The sequence below is a fragment of the Opisthorchis viverrini genome, assembly GCF_000715545.1.
Source record: "Opisthorchis viverrini unplaced genomic scaffold opera_v5_102, whole genome shotgun sequence".
NCBI lineage: Eukaryota > Metazoa > Platyhelminthes > Trematoda > Opisthorchiida > Opisthorchiidae > Opisthorchis > Opisthorchis viverrini.
Genome location: NW_008751761.1, coordinates 476,230 through 495,745, shown reverse-complemented (window position 1 = coordinate 495,745; position 19,516 = coordinate 476,230). Strand labels below are relative to the sequence as shown.

General features: G+C 45.6%; 1 protein-coding gene across 1 annotated transcript in view; it reads right to left on the bottom strand.

Moving 5' to 3' along the window:
• Positions 1 to 2,950: 2,950 nt before the first annotated feature.
• T265_13798 (hypothetical protein) overlaps positions 2,951 to 19,516 on the bottom strand; it is a gene marked incomplete at both ends in the record, with an annotated part of 81,549 nt that continues 64,983 nt past the window's right edge. Inside the window, 6 exons of the mRNA XM_009170578.1 lie at positions 2,951 to 3,267; positions 6,784 to 7,096; positions 8,558 to 8,672; positions 13,659 to 13,866; positions 14,063 to 14,464; positions 18,387 to 18,593. Coding sequence (XP_009168842.1) covers positions 3,182 to 3,267; positions 6,784 to 7,096; positions 8,558 to 8,672; positions 13,659 to 13,866; positions 14,063 to 14,464; positions 18,387 to 18,593 — 1,331 coding nt within the window. The remainder of the gene's footprint in view (positions 3,268 to 6,783; positions 7,097 to 8,557; positions 8,673 to 13,658; positions 13,867 to 14,062; positions 14,465 to 18,386; positions 18,594 to 19,516) is intronic.

The window sequence follows — 19,516 nt, the reverse complement described above, 5'->3', positions numbered from 1 at the left end:
CTTATTCATCGCCTGCTCATCGATTATTTGCATGAATTACCATTCTCCCTTCTCCACTCACCAGTCTGGAGGAGACTGTTAGGCAGAATTTTCTTTCGTATTCCCAAAAGTTTTCGTGTAAAATTGAGAAGAAAGCAAACACAAGAAGGGCGAGGGCGGAACAGGGCGTGGGCTTTCAGCAACCCTATGAGTACTATATCACGTCTGTACCTACACCGCAATATCTCGAAACATGAGGTGGCCTGGTGCAGCACATTCAGTTGCCTGGAAATATCAAAACCGAGAGATTCAGCTGGGTTCCAGATGAATCTCTCGAAAAACCAAATTCGTTTGCAAATGAGTGTAATTCGCTAATTTCGTGCAATTTGTGTTCAAGTAGAACCTAAGGTTGACGGAAACTCGGGGACTGCGCCTACCGGATGAGCCCGAAATGGAAGGGCGAAACCGGTTGTGGGCTGTCGAGGAGTTTCCAGCAACCTTGTGAGTAGTACAAAGTAGTTCGAATTTCGCCAGGTTTGGAAACTAATTTCAACCTGCATATCCTCCCACTCTCTTATGACCTACTCAAGAAGTGTTTGTGTATATCCTGGGCTATTAGTAAGTCCATTTAATTGGAATCAATATCATTTGAAGCGGAGAATCGGAGTGAGCGGTTAGTTGGAAACGGGTAATGAATCCTCCACCAATTCCTGTCAGTTCTACCAGCAGGGTTTGTCTCTTGAACAGCTTTCATCCGGTTTCCTAACTTTCATTGAAGGCTCAAGAGAGTGAGAAGAAGGTACAGTCGGGTGTGTGTGTGTGTAGAGAGAGAGAGAGAGAGAAATGTCTAAGGGGGATTTGTTCACAGTGCACTCAGTGATTGACACCTTGGCCCAGTCACACACACAAGACCATGAGTGAACAGGATTCACGGTTCGAAAGACTGATGGCGGGATAGGCAGAAGAGCCGGAAGTGGAACTGCAGACTTCTGGGCCTTGTATTTTGTGGGGAAAAAGTGGGAAGTCCAGTTCTGGTTCGTGTCCAGTGTCTGTCGCTCGTGAGTGAGTGACAGCGACATCATGTTTCTGGCTCTCAACCGGTAGTTAGTGTCGGAATCCGAACAAACATTCTTCTTTAATTGGGCACTTTGGATGGGGAAGCTGAGTCTCGAAAGCAGGGACATTGCCTTTTCTTTAGGACTTATCTCCTCAGCTTGCAAGCAACTAGAATCTATCGGGCGTGCAATGATCTCTGTCATGCAATTGCCGAACTTTGGTGATTACACCAATGCCCAGCAGAGGTGGGCACATGTCTGCTGAAGCCTGAAATTCATTACGAGAAAAAATAAGCGCCTGGTCATATGACTGCAAACGCAAAGTCACGTCAAAAGTTCACATTGAACATTCCACTCTAGGGATTAGGCATGCAATGGATAGTTTACTGTGCAAAGAGCTTCAACGACCTTGTCGCACCAGAGGACATTACAACTCAAAAGTGTAGTAGCTAGGTTCATTCGCCTTCAGTTTTGCGTTCTTGTCCAATTGGCCGTGCACTATCCGGTCAATCGAAGTTCAAGGTCATGCTACGGAACCGAAACAGTGAAATGGGAAGTTCATCCACCTGCATTAGCGAACATGAAGTACGTAGGAACCGGTTATAAACGCAGATATTATATTCGCTACTGAAGTAACGCGATGGCCACAAAGTGTACTTGCTGTATGTCCGTTGTCAGTGGTGAGCTGCGTGTGCGCATGCTTGGGTGAACGGGGTTCATGCATGAAGGCATGGGTACCAGGAAAGCGGGTAATTAGGTTTTATTCACTAACTGATTAACTGGATATCCGAGACGGTCTCAAACCATTTCTCGGAAGTTCCCAAAACTCTTCGACAGTCTACGACCGGTTTCGCCCTTCTTGGGGTTCACCAGGTAGGCAGAGTCCCCGAGTTTCCGTCAACCTTATGATCTACTTTAATTAGCGAAACACACTCATTTGCAAACAAATTTGGCTTTGCGGGGGACTGGCCAGCTAAATCTCTCGTTTGTGTTGTGATATCTCGAATATCATACCAAATACAACATGAGGCAGCACAGACGGCTGAAGAACCTCTTAAACGAGTGATTCAGCGGAGTTCCAGGTGAGTCTCCCGTCGAAACCAAATTGGTATGCAGATGAGCGGTGTTCTAGATTGAAACAGCCAATCGGAGCGCACGACGGTCATGCCTTTGTATGTCTCGGTACCCGTAGCTTAAGAGTGCTCATCACCTAAGATCTTTAGCTATGCAGTCGAATGAAGCGCCCGGCTGGGCTTACGCTCAACTCTAATTCGGAACGTCTAGCTCAGGTACAGCGCTCATAGTTTACGTTAAGTGTACTCTGCGCAGACACTGTGCAAAACGCAACTGTGACATAATCCAGCTGATGTTGCGACGGGGCCTAGGAACAACGGTAGACTGAAGTGCTCCAAGACAGCTAGCTACCTGAAGTTCAAACCATTTCGACACCATCTTTCGTGGCTTCGCCAAGAACATAACCCCCGAGAACACGGAACCCAAATGACTCGCGTTAAGTAGCTCGGCTAAGTTTATTCGTTCGGCTCCTCTTCTTGTGGCCAATGAGCAGAACACACAGTTCTTAGGCAACCGAAACGCCAATTTGTTGGAGGAGAAACGAACGACAGTTCTCACCTGATTGATCGATAAATGTTTTCGCGTTATTCAACAACATTACCCGTTTCTGTGGCACTTTCCAATTCAACACTATCCAGCTAGCATTTTGCAAGAAATTATGGGAACTTTTCTTTCCCGAATAAGGTTACACGCTAAGTGGCTGCTGAATCAATGTTTCCATCGCCTCTCAACAGGCATGATTAACACTCAACTCAAATTCAATTAGTATCAAGCACCTCCCCTTATCGATCAGGTGTATCGTCCTCCCCACCTGAGCAATTAGAACGCCCCTCGTGGGTAAAAACGGAGAGAAATAGTTCTTTAATAATTCTTGAGGACAAGGTAAACTGTACATAGGTAAGGGGGTAGAAAGTACTCATTGGGCTGGCACGATTACCGTTCACCTTGATTGAACCATACTTGAGTGTCGTGAGCGAACTGGAACCGGCCTGTTTGTATTCGGGATATCACAGCTCGTTGCAGTTTTAGAAATTTTTCGTAACTTCATCGTTTTGACCAACAGGGGAGTCACGTCAAGAAACACAACATCTGGAAATCGTCAGTATCAGTGAGCCAAACGTCCAGGAAAGTAGCCACCAGGGAAGTCGACCGGCTTTTGCTGTTTTTATTGTTAAAAAAGTAGAATGTACGCGGGTTGTGATGAAGGTTGGGAGCGTGATTAAATAACTGTGCAATCGCACTTGATCATAAGCTATTTCGAAAACTACTGTCAACTATCGGTTCAGATTAAAGTAGTATTGCACGGATAAAACGATAAAAAAAATATAAATGTTTTGCAATCCAGTTGGTTCATCCTATCCTGTACGGACAGAATCTTTGAAAAAGCAAGCCAGGAGGACGTTATGCCATGTGTCAGCTAAAATAATTTAATTTGTACCCAAACTGTCACAAAATGTTTTAAGGTCAGGTACTCTCCACGTACCTCCTGTACGTATTGTTCACGACTGCGTTTCTTGGGTGTGGATTCTCAGTTTCGTGGATATGGTTCGGACTTTCCAGCAGAGATTTCATTCTTGCCGTGTCCAAAGTTGGGGGGAACTGTTTCGTTCAGATATTGAATTTCATACTGGTTGGAAATCAACAGGATGCAGCGATAGTGCCTGGTTTGGCCGTTTTAGTGACTGTGAGTCTTGTTGAGTTCCTACACCTGTCGATCGGCTAGATGTCTGCATTTACTAAGTAGACGTGCTCTTGCATGTATTTTCTACTGAATGCAAGTATGACTTCGGTAGACCTTCACACATGTACAGCTGCGTAGCCTACTGATGAGATATGCAAGTAGTATCTGGTCGCCAGATGAAAGCGCCGTCCCTGCATTTGATGGAAGGTCGACGTGGAAACTACTGGACATTTTTACAGTGTTCTTTCAGGATTGTCAGGTGTTCAGACAATGTCCAGGGAAGCTCAAGAGGACGCCTGCAAATGGTGCTTGTCATCATCATCGTCACCATCATGACACCAGTGTTCAACACACCGACGCTTCACTGCCGTACAACCACGATTTATTTGAGAACCTTATTGTAAAGAAAAGGGGGCGAAGAGACTTGTTGCTAGCTTACCACAATCATTCCAAGCCGCCTACACCTCCAGACATTCACTCAGGCGATCTGGATAGAAACTGACAACAAGAAAGCCGCTGACATCGGTTGGCAGCCATATCTTGTAGTGTCTCCAACCAGTCACAGTGAGGATCACGCGGTCTCCATCTTGGAAGGCACCGACAGCACCTAAGTGTTTAGTGATCTCTTTCATACTCCTCTGCCAAGTCAAGGGTTGGCCACCTCTCTGTTTACGCCACTCCTAATTGGGCATGGAAAACAGCACTCTCTTCGGCAAACGATGGTTCGGCATACGTAAAACATGTTGCAACCAACGCAGCTTCCGGTGCGGGACACATTCTTCAATGGAAGTACCCGTTACACAACCGAAAACTCGCTTTCTAACTGCCTCATTACGGATTCGCCGACACCAACCCACGCGAGCTATGGTTCTGAGACAACGATTGTCGAACACCTGAAGACGTCTCAGGTCCGCTGCTCGAATAGGCCAAGTTTCGCAGCCCGCAATGTACCTGATCAACAAGTCCCTTGAGATTCAGGGACACACAACCTTAACGCCATAGGTGTAGCAAATTAATGAACGTAACCCGAGGCTTGCAGATTCGTGCATTCACCTCATCTGTCACACTACAATCAGGACTGATAGCTTGTAACTGCTTAGATCGTATTTGTCAATGATCAAGTCCGTATTTTGAGCGCCCCTTTCCCTTTTCGCGGGTAGCCAGATTTTTCTCCAGTCTATTTAAGCAGCACGGCCTGACTTACTACATTTATCGGCAAAAACAGCGCAAATGGTAGCGACAGTACAATGGCACAGTGGAAATTTACAAAACAGAAGGCACTTTTGCGGATCTACATGAGGTCATGCAGAAGACGCAACAGTGTAATGTCTGGAGAATAAAGTCGATGCCTCAATTTCAGTCACTGTTGAATCCAAAGGTCTGAATGCAACAGGTAATCGAAAAAACTTAGGACGACGGTCAAAGGGAAGGTCATCAACCTCCATTCACAGGCCCGATGAAACTTCAAAAGAATCCTTCACCGCCAGCCGATACAGATGCCTTCTTGGGAACAGAGGATGTTTGGAAACTGAAGAAATCTGCGTCATCCAGCGTATCACCTGAATCTCATCGTATGTGGGCGGGCTTCTTGCGCCCACAGGTTGATAGGTCTGATGACCTCAGCTATCAAACTGTTGGCAACCCGGTGAAAACTTTGCGAGTATGTACGCCCGACATGGAAGTAGCCACAGACGAACAGTTACCGAATTGGCCTCCTCAAAAGTGTTGCTACTGTAATCAATGCCTTACGGGTGAGGTGCATAGATTAGTTCACGCTATGGACTGAATGGCGAGCCTGGTTGACCCAGTCTGAATTTATCGATCGAGCGAGAGGCAACCTTCGTGAACTTGAATTTTTTCGATGAGATGTGTTCAAGGAGGAGAAACAAGAAAAGGTTTATTCTGATCAATCCAACAACACCTTGGAACAAAATGAGCTCTTCACCTGCTTTTCATGAACAATCGATCCACACGTGATCCTTAGAGCGATGGCTCACGATTGCTTGCCGCGCGAAGAATCTCACCCAGACTTAGTGATATAGTGAGAACCAATAAGGACGTGTTCTTATGTGGTTGGGCTTACTACAGGTGTCGCATCAGGCGTAACTACTGCTGCGTTGTTGTCGTTGAGTCCTTGAGCCCGCAGACTGCAATCCGCTCTGTAAGGAATGGCTTTGGTTCTCTTTCATGCTGAGTGCATGTCACGTAAATATAATAAATTGTTCAGCTGTAACACTTTTACGGTGCCTAACTGCCAAGCCACCCGAAGGTTGCACGAGGGCTGGGATACTGCCAGGTTGCCCAACCAGAAACAGGGGAAGTCGAGAGGCAAAGGTCGGGTTCGAACCATGGACCTTTCGGTCAGTAAATTCGCGCTCTAACCCCCATATCACGTGGTCGCTCGCTGAGCCATATAAATAGGTTAGAATGATCAGGAAAAAGGTTTACCACATAATAAAGTAATACAGTCAAACAACTCGGAGGAAGTAGGAGTTGCCATGGAGAACCAAAATTAACCGGTGACGATTTCGAATCACAAAGCATTTGTTGAAGGTTGTCCGGCCTAATCATCGCACTGATTGCTCAACGCAATTCGGATATCCCTGTTTGAGATCTGAAGCTAAAATAGAGCGTCACACATGTGGTGGCGAAGCCAGGATGCACGCGCTGTTTTGTCCGAAGGCATTGTACCTAGTCAGCCTTCCTGATAACATCAGATTGCACAGACCACCGCTTTCTTCTATCTCCGAGTTAACCCATTCAGTCTTTGCAAATCTTCTGAAGGGTTACACCAGTCACTTGGCCCCACTGGCAAGACAACACCACATAAGGGATCAAATTCCAGTGAGTATTCCTCAACCTGACCATCTTGAGTATCCAGTAAGAGAAAGTCACATTTGCAAACGCTGGTGTCCTGAATTCTGAAAACAGTGCATGGCAGAACGTCTGAACTCGAATACCAAACAATGCACTTGCTCGACTATCATCACTCACCAGAAGTTGCTTTTCCAGACAATCTGTCCAATTTGACTGGTCCCGTTCGAATATCGGGTGGGGACACTTCAGGATTGGTCAACGAGGGGGTTTCAAAATACAGAACTGCCTCTTTACTGACCATTGGTAAGGACACCTGTGAACCGGGATGGGTAGATCGCATTACCACGCGACCTGGATCTGTCAGATGACGTGTAGCGAAGGCTTCATCGTCGACGGCCATGGAGACCACTGACGTGGGGTTAATGGCCTGCACTTTGACAATATACTGGGTGCCTGCACTGAGCGGACTGATGAGCAGTGAAGTTTCGCCCTGGGTAACAAAGCGGGGGTCGAATGTTTGGGTTATTATGAATTACGAAAACCTCAGGGAACATCAAGCCACAAGGCACAGCTAAAGTTTTACAAAACAGTGCCACACTATACTACGGTATGGTGAACTTTACTGCATTGTATTACACTGTAGTACACAAAACGACATGCCATCCTACACTATACCATGCTGCGCCATACAGTATTATTACACTATTACAGTTATTATTATCATTACAGTATGTATTACACTACGATATATAAGTACAATGTTATTACAACATTGTACTACACCAGTGGCATAGAAGTCCTGTGGTGCACCAGACGAAACAGTATCATTGTGTATGCTCTCCTAATGTCGCGTGTCATCCTAAATGTACGGCGAAAAATGAACTTTAGATGAACAATGAAAGGCGTCGAAAGTTCATCCTGTCTGTAAAGTAAGTAACCTGGCCAATTTGGTGACCTACTCACTTGGCCTGATGAAGCTCTTGTGTCAGAAGCGAAACGTTGCCCAAATGAAAACTACCGATTGTTTACCAAGCTCTTCTGAAACGATAAAATTAGACTAGTTCGGGTACACCGCAATGCTTGATCTTCAGCTTTTGTGAATCGATAACAATCGTTCAGCTGTAACACTCGTTCGGTGCCTGGCTGCCATACCACCTGGAAGATTCACGAGAGATCAGGTACTGTCAGGAGCAGTCGAGGTAGTGGGGTCGAGTTCGAGCCACGGACCTTCCAATGCGCCATTTGGGGAGCTGTTAAGTCATTTGGAACTTCTGTTGACGGAATATTTATCGGCCCCGCTTACTCAGTCATCTGTTTAGGCCGAACACAAATAAACTCGTAAACTGGACGCAGATCTCGAATTACATTTGACTTTACCGGGAGACTCAACTACATCCCAGCTAACCCTCTTGTTTATGATATTCTTCAACTGAGAGTGTTCTACAAAGTCCGCTTCATGCTCCGTAAAATATTCGAACTATTGTAGTTTATTTTCTTGGAGGAAACTACTCGTGAGGGTGTTCAGCAACCTTGTGGGTGAATCCAGTTCTCGTTCTGTTGTATCATTGCATCCTGTTTGATCGATGCTTACGGTTCCCATGGGATTCATGGAGATCCTTCGTCGCCAGTGCCTTAGTAAATGACAGACAAAGGCTTGTAATTATAAATCCGACGCAGGGAATTTGTCTCCTCTGCTGTGAGCATCCGACAGTAAAAAAAAGAATTCCTATCGATTCTTAGGAAGACGCAGTGTCTACTTCGACGGTAAGCTCAGCCAAGGAGAAAGCAGGCCTTCTAACTGGGGAAGCCCTTTGTTGTCTTCCCGGGCAACCGGCTTGCATTGGTATGCAATTATCTGATGCCTCCCAGCCTCGGTCAACCTACATCCTAAACACTGATAAAACCACCTCTAGACCAAGGTTTATTCTGAAACCTACTCAACAAAACTTACTTTCCGTAAAACCTTTGCTTCTGAATTGGCTGGATCCAATCTGGGATGTAGACCGGGCCACAATTTCCATAAGTTTGGGCTGATGGGTTTATCGCGGCTTGGTCCCCAGATAACCCTGTTCGGAGGGATGACAAAAAGACCGTATTATAACAATGTGAACACATTTCAACAAAAACAAANGACCGTATTATATCAATGTGAACACATTTCAACAAAAACAAAGTCGGGAATTTGTCTTGAACCGATAGGTAGCTCCAAGAGCGAAGCTATTTTCGAGGATAAAAGTTCATTAGTAGCAAAGGCATACGACCTTGGCAGGCAGTAGTGTACACTCAGCGATCAAGGGTACAACTCACATATGCTTTGTTTAGAGATCCCACAAGAAACGGGCGCACGGCCATTCAGATATCGATTCTGTCAGCAGGTGTTAGATGAGTTGGCTAACTCATCGGGACCGCGTACANCACTAGTCGTTCCGGATGACGCGTCCGTTTCCATCAGCACTAAGGTGATTAAGAAACTTGAAGTGAGCAGCTTGTGATTCGCTAACTTAGCTATTCGAGCGTTCTCCACATTCATGCTCAAAGCTCCAGTGGATAGTAGTGTGGCGTTTTGTAACTTTATTTTACTTTACTTCCATTATAACACAACTTCACAGAATAGAAGCGTGGTCAACTGCGTTGCCTCGCTCATCTGATTTCCCTTGGGCTTGCAGCGGCCTTTCGCGAGTCTCATGTACTAACTCTGGTACCAAAACATTTCGGACCATCTTCGGAATCTATTATATGTGGAAATTGTTCAGAAGAAGACCTCTGGACCAACATAGTTGGATTATTATTTATTCGCTGACCTGAGCCAACGACGAACTATTTTAAAGAGAACAATTGTTAATGAGTCTGTCTCCATTTGGCCCCTTTATCATTGTATACCCAATCTAACGTTAGTAAGTTTATTTCTTGGCCACACACTTCCAGTAAAGTAACTTATTGGGTAGCAAGACCACCACAGTTCCTGCACAAACAGTTAGAAATATAGCTTTGCATAACAGGTTTGATGTAGTTAACTTGTTCCTGTTTGTTGAATTAGCTTACATGACCTCGTCTTTCAACTTTTATTTTCCCATCTTCCATGATCATTGCTCGGTCACTAAGTCCAAGTTTGATCTGTAACAGACAGCCGAATATCAATGGAGTTCCAGAAACGTAAGCGTAAACTTTGGGGAAAGCCCAAAGCGAAAGTGGTTGAGGCGGAGATGTCAGGGAATGGAGCACTATTACATCAGTAGTTCGTCTTGCCTGCTAACAGGATCACAGGACCTCGTCCATATGGGTCCTTCTCCGATCTCACAAGTGTACAATGGTCGAGCAAACTGGTGGACACAATGGGGAAAACTAGGATCTCAGGGTTTTTTTCTATCCCAACCAGTTCAGATAAGGAAACAAGGTGGCTGAACACTATAGGTAGCCATCGTATAGATGCATCCCAGTTATGACTAAAAAGAATAGCTGGAGAACGCAAGGTCGAGGAGTAGGGTCATTCTCTGACTAAGTATCTAATCATGCCAGAATGATATTTGACCCGAAAGATTTGGTGTGTACAACCTTTGTCACTATTATAAGGAATTTACGATCGACCTTGTCATCATCATCGACAGCATAACATCCGTGTTCGACACCCCTGTTCGTTACACACCGGTCAGGATCCTACCCCGGGGGTGAGACCTATATAAGAGGACGGTTATCGTCCTCGATCAAAGCCTGGCCGCAAGACAGCGGTGTTCGGCGGGAAATTCAGATGCACTGCCACTTTTTGAAGAACAGATTGCCACGCATGTTTTAACCCCCAACCTGGTAGGCCAGGTCGGACCTCTAACCATTGACAAACCTGCAATGAGAGACTGCGCGAGTGTCATACGGACATCCTCCAGTATAATAGTTGATTTTTTGACTGAACTGGACAATTTGAACGCAAACGTTTCATCGAGGTGACATGATCATTAAGTTGTCACGAAGACTGGTGGAGCATGGTTGAGCAAGGCGATGAGTAGGTGGTCAAGTGGTGTTGCGTGTGTTAATATACGCGCTGTCAGCCGTGGGTCAGTTCCACTGATTCTCTGTTATCCTGTGTTCTGATTGGTCGGTGACCAAGTGAACTTTGAGCTTGACTTGCCCCAATTTTGTACTCTGATTGGTGCTGGAGTGACCTCTGTCTTTTACCTCTCTGGGTTCCAGTTTCTGAACTCTATTGATCTGACTAAGATGAGTTTCTTGTTTCTTGGTTTTTCAATCCGATAGACAACTCTCCTCTGGTTTAGATTTTTGTCCTCTGCATCTACTGGTTCGTAAGCTGGACTTAGTTCAGTTTAGATTTTTGTCCTCTGCATCTACTGGTGCGTAAGCTGGACTTAGTTCAATGCGTGGGTTGATCGAATCCGTCATGGAGTACCATGTTGCCAGAAAGTCCCTTCCGTGTCTCATGTCTCCGCTTGTCAAGAAATCAACGCTTTCCCGACCGAATTTGTGGCCTTCTTGGTCTTCATGTTTTGCGCGGGAAATCCATTGGGTCCAGCCGAATCTCTCTTTTATTCCTCAACTGAATGCATTGCAACAGGATGCCCCATTTTTCAGTTGTCACGATATTCGAGATAATGTAATACATTGTCCATACGCAACACACTACTCATAAGGTTGCTGAAAACTCTTTGACAGCCCATGACTGGTTTCGGCCTTTTTGCGGCCCATCAGGGTTGATGATCCCCAAGAAGGACTAAACCCGTCGTGGGCCGTTGAAGGACTTTCATAAACCTTATAAATCATGTGGACAAAGCTTCACTACGTTTGTTTTCCTAAAAGCCACGCACAATACGGTAAATTATTCTCAACTAGAGAAAGATTACTGTTGCTAGGGGGCTTCTTATTCGCTTTTCCCTTTGCCAGAATGCGTCAGAGTACCAACGGAGGATCAGGTACGACCTAATTTGTTTCCCTTGGACCGGAAGATGAAGCATGTCACGCAGGATGGAAAGGAAATACTCCAAAACAGTTACACCTGCTATTCTATTAAATACTTGTTGCTTCCCAACTCAAGCTTCATCTAACCAGACTCAGTTTAGGCGCAGTGACCAGTTTTTGTGAAATCCCACAAACTCGATACAGTTCCGACTAGTAGCCGACCTTTCCAATCAGTTTTTACCTGGCAGCTAGGAATTTTGACGTTTCCAATGTCCCAGTGTTCATGACGTTTATGGATAAGCACCTACGGATGACCACAGACTAACGATAAGTCAGACAGGTAATTTACAACTCAGCATATTTCGGGTGTCAAGCGGAAAAAAACTGCCAGGTTAGGTGAACGAAGAGTGGTAAACCTCGTCGAGAGCGAACAGTGACAGCGATCTTGTTCGTACAAAAACAATGCGTTGAGAGACTGACGAGGATTGCTAAAACGATATTCGACTGCAAGTTGTCGATGTAAACACCGGACAATGTTTGAATTTGGTAGTTACCGTAGTTTCACGTTAAGCAAAAGAGAGAATATATTGGCTAAATACACTAATTTGCAAGCTGGTTTTTCGAGAGACTCACCTGGAACGCAGCTAAATCTCTCGGTTCTGATGTTCTCAGGCAACTGAATGTGCTGCACCAGGCCGCCTCATGTTTCAGTCGCTACGATATTCGAAATGTTGCGATACACACAAGTAGAACATAAAGTTAACGGTAACTCGGGGACTACGCCTACCTGATGGGCCCCAAGAAGGGCGAAACTGGTCGTGGGCTGTCGACGAATTTTCAGCAACCTTATGGCTGGACTCGTAGCCTACCCGCATGTACGCTGACATTGGATGACCTGTTTTCTCTGATGTTTGCACACCTTTTGTATTGAATGGCTTGAATGCATTTCAATAGTTCCCATTGTGTAAAACGTGTAAGACGCCTCAAAAGTTACGAGACAAAAGGCAGTGGGTATCGATTGTTTTGAGCAGTCAGTTGGACCACGTTGAGTTACGCAAAAACTCAAATCGTTCACATGGAGATTTACCAACAAATGTGGTACAATAAATGCAATAATAAAATAGCAGATCCCAAAGTCCACACCGGCTCAAGATAACGTGGCTACAAGATAAGCAAACTCACATGTTGATTTAAACAAAACGTGCAATGACAAGGTCAAAGAGCCGTTAAAATAAGAAAGGCGGTACAGGCACAAAATGGGAATCACGCTGTACAAAATAGGAATAGAGGAAAAGAATGAATCGTGGGGTTGTTAAGGAGTTGGAGGGAAGCAAGCCAAAGCGGCAAGTGAATTTCTGATTGGGCAGAACAGGTGCTACGGGACATGCAAACTAACTGATCGCGTCATCGCCTCCACTTCTTGGTTGTATCTCCCTCGCTTTCTGATTTTCCGGTGAGTGAAACTGTCGCAGCTGGAACCAACTTACTCTTGGTACATGGTTTATAGTAAATCAGCTGAACTGAGCCATTACGACCCTGTTATTGTACTTTTAAATCGAAGACTGTTTTGATGACTTCATTGTACGCCTTGTTGACTAAAACTCCTTGGCTGTAGTCTGGTGTTGTACTGTCAGATAAGCCTGCTCCGGATGTCACAGCTAAGCTAGTAAGTTCTGGCTGTGTCTAACGCAGTTCAGAGGTTTGTATGAACCTACAAACCAGTCGACGGAACATTCTCCTTTCCTCACTCTTCCGGAGTGCCTTACAGGTTGCGATAGTGAGCTGTGTCATGACGAGAAAGCATCTCGGAACCAAAATTCAGCTGTTGACCAAGAATGCGCTCATGTCTGTGACATTCCTCTGACAACTGCGTGAGGGAATTTACCATCGACGGTACCCATGGCACCACCCACTGGCCGTTCGATAAACGAAAGTCCGCAGACCGCCTACCTAACCATGCGCGGTCAAATTGCAACTAATTCCCGTCCTCAACGTCAAATGATCTGATCAGTTCGTTTCCGCACAGTTGCAATCATTCCTAAGCATCAGTTATCAGTCTACATCGCGTTTCAAATGTGAACACACAAAGTGAAAACGTCATGCCATCTCTTTAAACATCAAATGTTATCATGAGTTCACGCAACACTAACCTGTAATGCATCAAGTTGTGTTCCGCGTCGAAATTTACAGACTGTGGTTTTTCTGTGACCATTTGTTCTGCACGGATAAATGTGCCACCGTGTTTCGACCGGGTCTCGCCCAATTCACGACCAGGCAACCAAGTGATGTTGTAGGCCAGAGGAGCGGATTTTACAAGGTGATATTTCAAATTGCGTGGAGTCGGTATGTTTACTGTTTCTGCAGGGTGAGAACAAAGAAGGTGGCTCGGAGATACCAAGAAGCATCGAATCGACGTTCAATCGAGTAAAGATCGATTCCCAATAACCTGATTTCCATACAAGCAATCTGATGTTGTAAAATGGTATTGTACAGACAAACTCTTTCTAATTCAGCGTGAACACTATTCAACCGGTACACATAATACTATTGTTACCTGATCGCTGACAGTCCAGAGTGGGAACCCATGGGGACAACACCAGTTCAGAACAGGCCGGAGTGCATACACATGCGCGCAACAACGTGTCAGGTTCAGAGGACTTCCGTCCGCCAGATGTGCTTGGCGGCGCCTTCAGGACTTCCAAAATATATCGACAATTTAGCTGTAGGTTGGTAAGTTCCGCTTCTCCATACCTGATGATAGTCTGGTTTTTAGACACGGGTTTCAAATGTAAGGCCAAAGTGGATGGTTGGAGAAGCAGTTGTTCGATTGGTTTGATGCCAACTAATTTATTCGTTGATATCGGTTGAGTTTTTGTTACCAACGGTGTTAGTCGGGGTTCCGCAGCTCCATGGGTCTCGATGCACACTTGAGCGGTCCACTTCAGGTGAACTAGATCTGTAAAATGAACAGAGGGTTGTGACTGATCGCGGGCGAATGTAATCACTTCAATGATTAGAAATTAATAAGAATGTGGACGTAGTGACGTCGGACTTAGTTGGTAGAAAGTAAGAAAGTGACATTCCAAATTGTGTCCCAAGATAGAAGCACTCTGTGGTCATTTCATCCTTATTGGGCGTCCTCAACAGTGTGCAGCATGCGATTGTTCAGGGAAGTTCAAACCAGCGACCTCTCAGCTTGAAGTTGAAAGAAAGTGAACTAGGCCACAATATATATGCTACACAGGGTCCAAAAAGTGTATGGTCTGCATATTTCGGAACTCTTTGGTCTGCCAGTTTGTCAAAGTGCATGTGTGAAACAACTCAACCGACTAATACAACACCCGGTCCGATCTAAGGATCTGGACAGACGTGGAAGATACTTCCGGCAGGATGGTACCGCTTCGTGGTACCATGGTGCGCAGCACTCACGTAACCAATGAACGAATCACCATCGGCAATCCGAAATTCACACCTTATTGCTGATGGATAGGTTGGTCTGTTTGTTACCTACAGGACAAGTACTCGGTTGACAGGAGCGTCGAAATGGTCCCACCCTGCACAACGTGTCTTTTAGTGCCACTCACGAGTAAGGACGGAGACAAAAGTCGGCAGTATCTTTTCTTTCAGCGTAATTCTGCAAGTCACTTTCGAATCATCTCTGCTCCCCAAGAATCGCTCTGTAAAAAAAAAAAAAACAAATTTGTTTGCAAATGGGGGTATTTGGCTAATTTCGTGCAATTTGGATTCAAGTAGAACATCAGACTGACGGATACTTGAGAGCGGCGTCTGCTTAATGAGCCCTAAGAAGGGCGAAATCGGTCGTGGGCTGTCGGAGTTTTCAGCAGCCCTATGAGTAGTGCATTACGTCTATAGATGAGAAGCTCGTTCAGCCACTCCCTACTTTTCCCCCCTGTTCCCATCTTTGACGCGACCCCGTGTGGCCTGAAATCCTCCTTTCTAGTGTTCCAGCCCTAGTGCATTTGGTATCGATTTTGCCTTCACAACTTACGTCCCATTTCACCGTGATTAATCGCTGCTACGCTGACCGTTTTTTATCTCGCATTGTAAGGCGGAATTCCTCGCGGACCCCTCTTTACCGCTCGCAGTCAGGTGCTGCAATGGTCGAGAAGTCGTCCCACGCCAAGACTGGCCAAAAATTAGGGACGCTTGCCGGTCCGGCATCAAGCTGAGATCTGATTGGACGAAAGTCTGAACCCAACAACTAATCATGACCCAGTATTGGCCAAATACCGGTTGCCAATGCCGCATCCAGAACGCGTCAGGATTTCTAGAAAGTTGTCGCTACTTACACTATATATAGGAAGTGCTGTACAAGTGTTCCTGACTTCGTTCTGGTAGGAACGCCAGCTTGGGAGGCTCATACCAAGAAATAAGCTGAGAAAAACACCGTTACTACACGCATGCAACCTGATGCATAACCTGGTGGTGACACCCAATTGAATTCGACGCCAAAAAATTACACGAGCTCATTTAATCCAGCCGGCGTATTTTTATGTCAAGCGGGTTCCGCAGCAAGTTCAGTCGGTTCACGAAAAACGCCCGAAACTGAACACCGTTATTTCTAACCTTCATATTCCGTCAGAAATATATTTAACGTTACCCAACTTTCCTGCTGGACATCGGTGCCTATTACATCCACTAGTAACGTGTCACCTGACACATTGTACACAAACAAAATATCAGGTATTGAAACTTTTACCAACTATCAACATATTGAATAAAGTCACCGGTGAGTGATCACTTTTATCAGGCTGTGGGTGGCAAATAGATTTTCCAGAAAAAAAAACAGTTTTGTTTTCGCGTCAGACTCAACCAAATCTCGGTTGACATTTTTCAACCAGCTGGTGTGTAAATGATTGTATTTCGCGAATTTTGCACAGTTTGACCTCAGATAACGGATTCGCGGGGGGACTGCACCCACTCGATGAGTAGCTCCAAGAAGGGTGAAACTAGCCGAAGAGTTTTCAGCAATCTCCTCACACGTAGTTTCCTTCAAGCCCAGTGAGGTTGGGACTGAACGCGAGGACGTTTTTGGCAACAAAGCTGTAGTAGCGATATTTCTCTCAGCTTAGTTCTCGGCCTGAGCCTCCCAAGCTAGCGTTCACGTCAAAAACATAAGGTATATTAACGCCCAAAACAAAGTCAGGAACACTTGTACAACGCTTCCTATATATAGCGTGGGCGGTTATAACTTTCTGGAAATTCTGACGCGTTCTGGATGCGGCATTGGCAACCGGTATTTGGCCAATACTGGGTCATGATTAGTTGTTGGGTTCAGACTTTCGTCCAATCAGATCTCAGCTTGATGCCGGACCGGCAAGCGTCCCTAATTTTTGGCCAGTCTTGCGTGGGACGGACTTCTTAGCTGTAGCAGCACCTGAGAGCGAGTGGTGAGGAGGGATCCGTGTGGAATCCCGCCTAACAGAAGCCCCCACTTCGATGGGCTTAGATTATTTTTTAGCTTGTTCTTAGTACTAAAAACTGTCAGGTCATGAGCAACTGAACGGTAAACTTGTCATGAGATTCCGCTCTCAACTAACCAGGCCTTTCGTGAAATACACTAATTCGCACACTAGTTTGGTTTTCACGGGATGCTCATCAATCTTGATCTCTCATTTGTGCTGTTTCACGTTTCACTAAGCTCGATATATGAGATTTCGCGGCATATCTTCTTGAAAGAAGCTACTCATCTGGTTGTTGAAAACTCTGATTGGTTTCTCCCGTCTTTTGGGCTCATCAATCTTATGTTAAGCGACCCTATAAGCAGTAAACAGGCTTTTATTTCTGAAACTACCGACGAAATCACTCCACTGCTTCAATTTGTTTTCGCCGATTCTTGTCGAGCAGAACATGGAAACTGTTTTTGGTTGGACACTGGAAGAACAAGCCAGCTGTCTGTTGCAGAGACCGTTCACATAAAAGACGAGGAATCCATCTACAAAGTGCCCATAATGAAATCACCTGTCTCTTGCAATATGTACAAAACTGAAACAATAAATTCTAGTGCCCTTACTAGTTCCATTTTGAAAGAATGAACCTTCAGTAGTTGGTTGAAGGTAAAATCTGAACATCCAGTCGAGGAACCCGCGGTTCTCGTCTTAATTCACCACCACAGGCAGTGTGGATGCCAAAAGCAACAAGCTGTGAATCGGAGTGGTTATACAAAACAACGCCCGATGTGAGTAAAGCATCAAGACCGCCAATAACCTGACTATCAAATGTGACCTTTCTCCCTACCGTGTCGTTTCATCATGATGTGGACAACCAGTTGGGTGATTTAGACAGCTCCAGCAACAGACAGACTCTGTGTGCTCTTACACGGACAATACGAGTGTCGCCCGTATTGTTGGGGACAATATTGGCGACTTCAACCCAAAAAACACTGAGAGCTATAAGTCTTTTCGCGTCTTTCGATTTGGGGAATAAAGATCCGTGCGACTTGTCATCCAATCACTTGTAATCAATGGGAGGCAGTCGGTCGGCGGGACAGGGGGTCATTCTCGTTCCTTTGATGTTATCTGATGTTTTTCAGCGTTCCTATGCATTTGTTCGTCGAACCTAAGGCACAAATTGTGACATTTCGTGGAATCAAAACTGATCGATTTGCTGGTTCCAGAAAAGTGCGCATTTCCTCCGTGAGCAGGTAGATGAAAATAAACGGGCCACAGTTTAACTGAGACAGTGATTTCCCCATTCCTTTCTGTCTTCCAGACGTTCGGGTTGCGCGCTTTTCCACTAATGGTCGGTATCAGTTAGAGAAGCATGTGTTACCTCTTAACCACACTGACTAAGCCCAGGTGATCTGCTCCAAGACAAAGTTGTGGATGACAGACAGTGGCAAAATCACACACGCTTACCTGAACCTAGACGGGTGGAACTGTGCTCACTCAGCTGAAGTCGCATACGCACTTGCCTTCCGTCAAACACGGCAGGATCTGTGTGCAATTCGAAGCGAGGTGGGGCTGCATGCGGGCTGTCAACGGCAGTCGCTGTGCTGATGACAGACGGTTCAGGGAGTACACCACTTTTGCTCTTTCCGTCACAAATGCACTGCGTATGTCCTCCTGGGAACGGAAATACACAGAGAGGGAGAGGAGATAGATGCTAAGATAGAGACCAAGCCATCGGGTGAGCGTGAGATGTGCATACATGCGGGGGGGGGGGCGTATTCTGAATGCATAAGTACTGTACAGTCAGTGTGTTTGTGGTACCGATTCAATTATGTACAAACTATTGTCGGAGTACAGTTCACACCCTGTGCAAGTGTTCTTAATCAACCTGAATTCATCTGCTGGCCGCTACCGGACTGTTTTAGCTCTATTGAAAATAGAACATCTGTATGATGCCTACTCTTTGAATGCTCAGGAGCGAACCTCCGCAAATGACACTATGCCACCTGTGAAAAGGGGACGAGTGGATGTGGTTGCATGGATGAACAACTGAGGATCTTTGGAGTGCTTTGACTTATAGTATAAAGGAAAAGTGCGAAAATACGGAGCTCAGCTGAACATGAACAAGCCTCATCATTATCACTAGCAGTTGTACAACCATGATTTATTTGAAAGCCTTGTTGTAGAGAAAAGAATAAGAGTGGACGAGGACTTAGTGCTGGTCTAACCACAATCGTTTCGAGTTGCCTGCATCTCCAGACTCTCAGTCAGGTAATGTGGATAGAAAGTGACAACGAGAACGCTACTGACATCGATTAGCAACCATATCTTGCAGCGTCTTCAGCCAAACGGAGCGTGGATCACGAGGTCACCACTCTGGAAGGCGAATAGCACAGACAGTGTCCAAACGTTTCCTAATTTCTACCAGCTCAAGAGTTGGTAATCTCTCTGCTTCCGCCACTCTGAATTGGGCACGGAAAACAGCATACTCCTTAACAAACGATGGTTCGACATCCTCAATATATGTCCCAACCAACGCATCTTCTGGTGCTGGACACATTCTTCTATGGAAGTCCCCGTTGCACAAACGAACATTC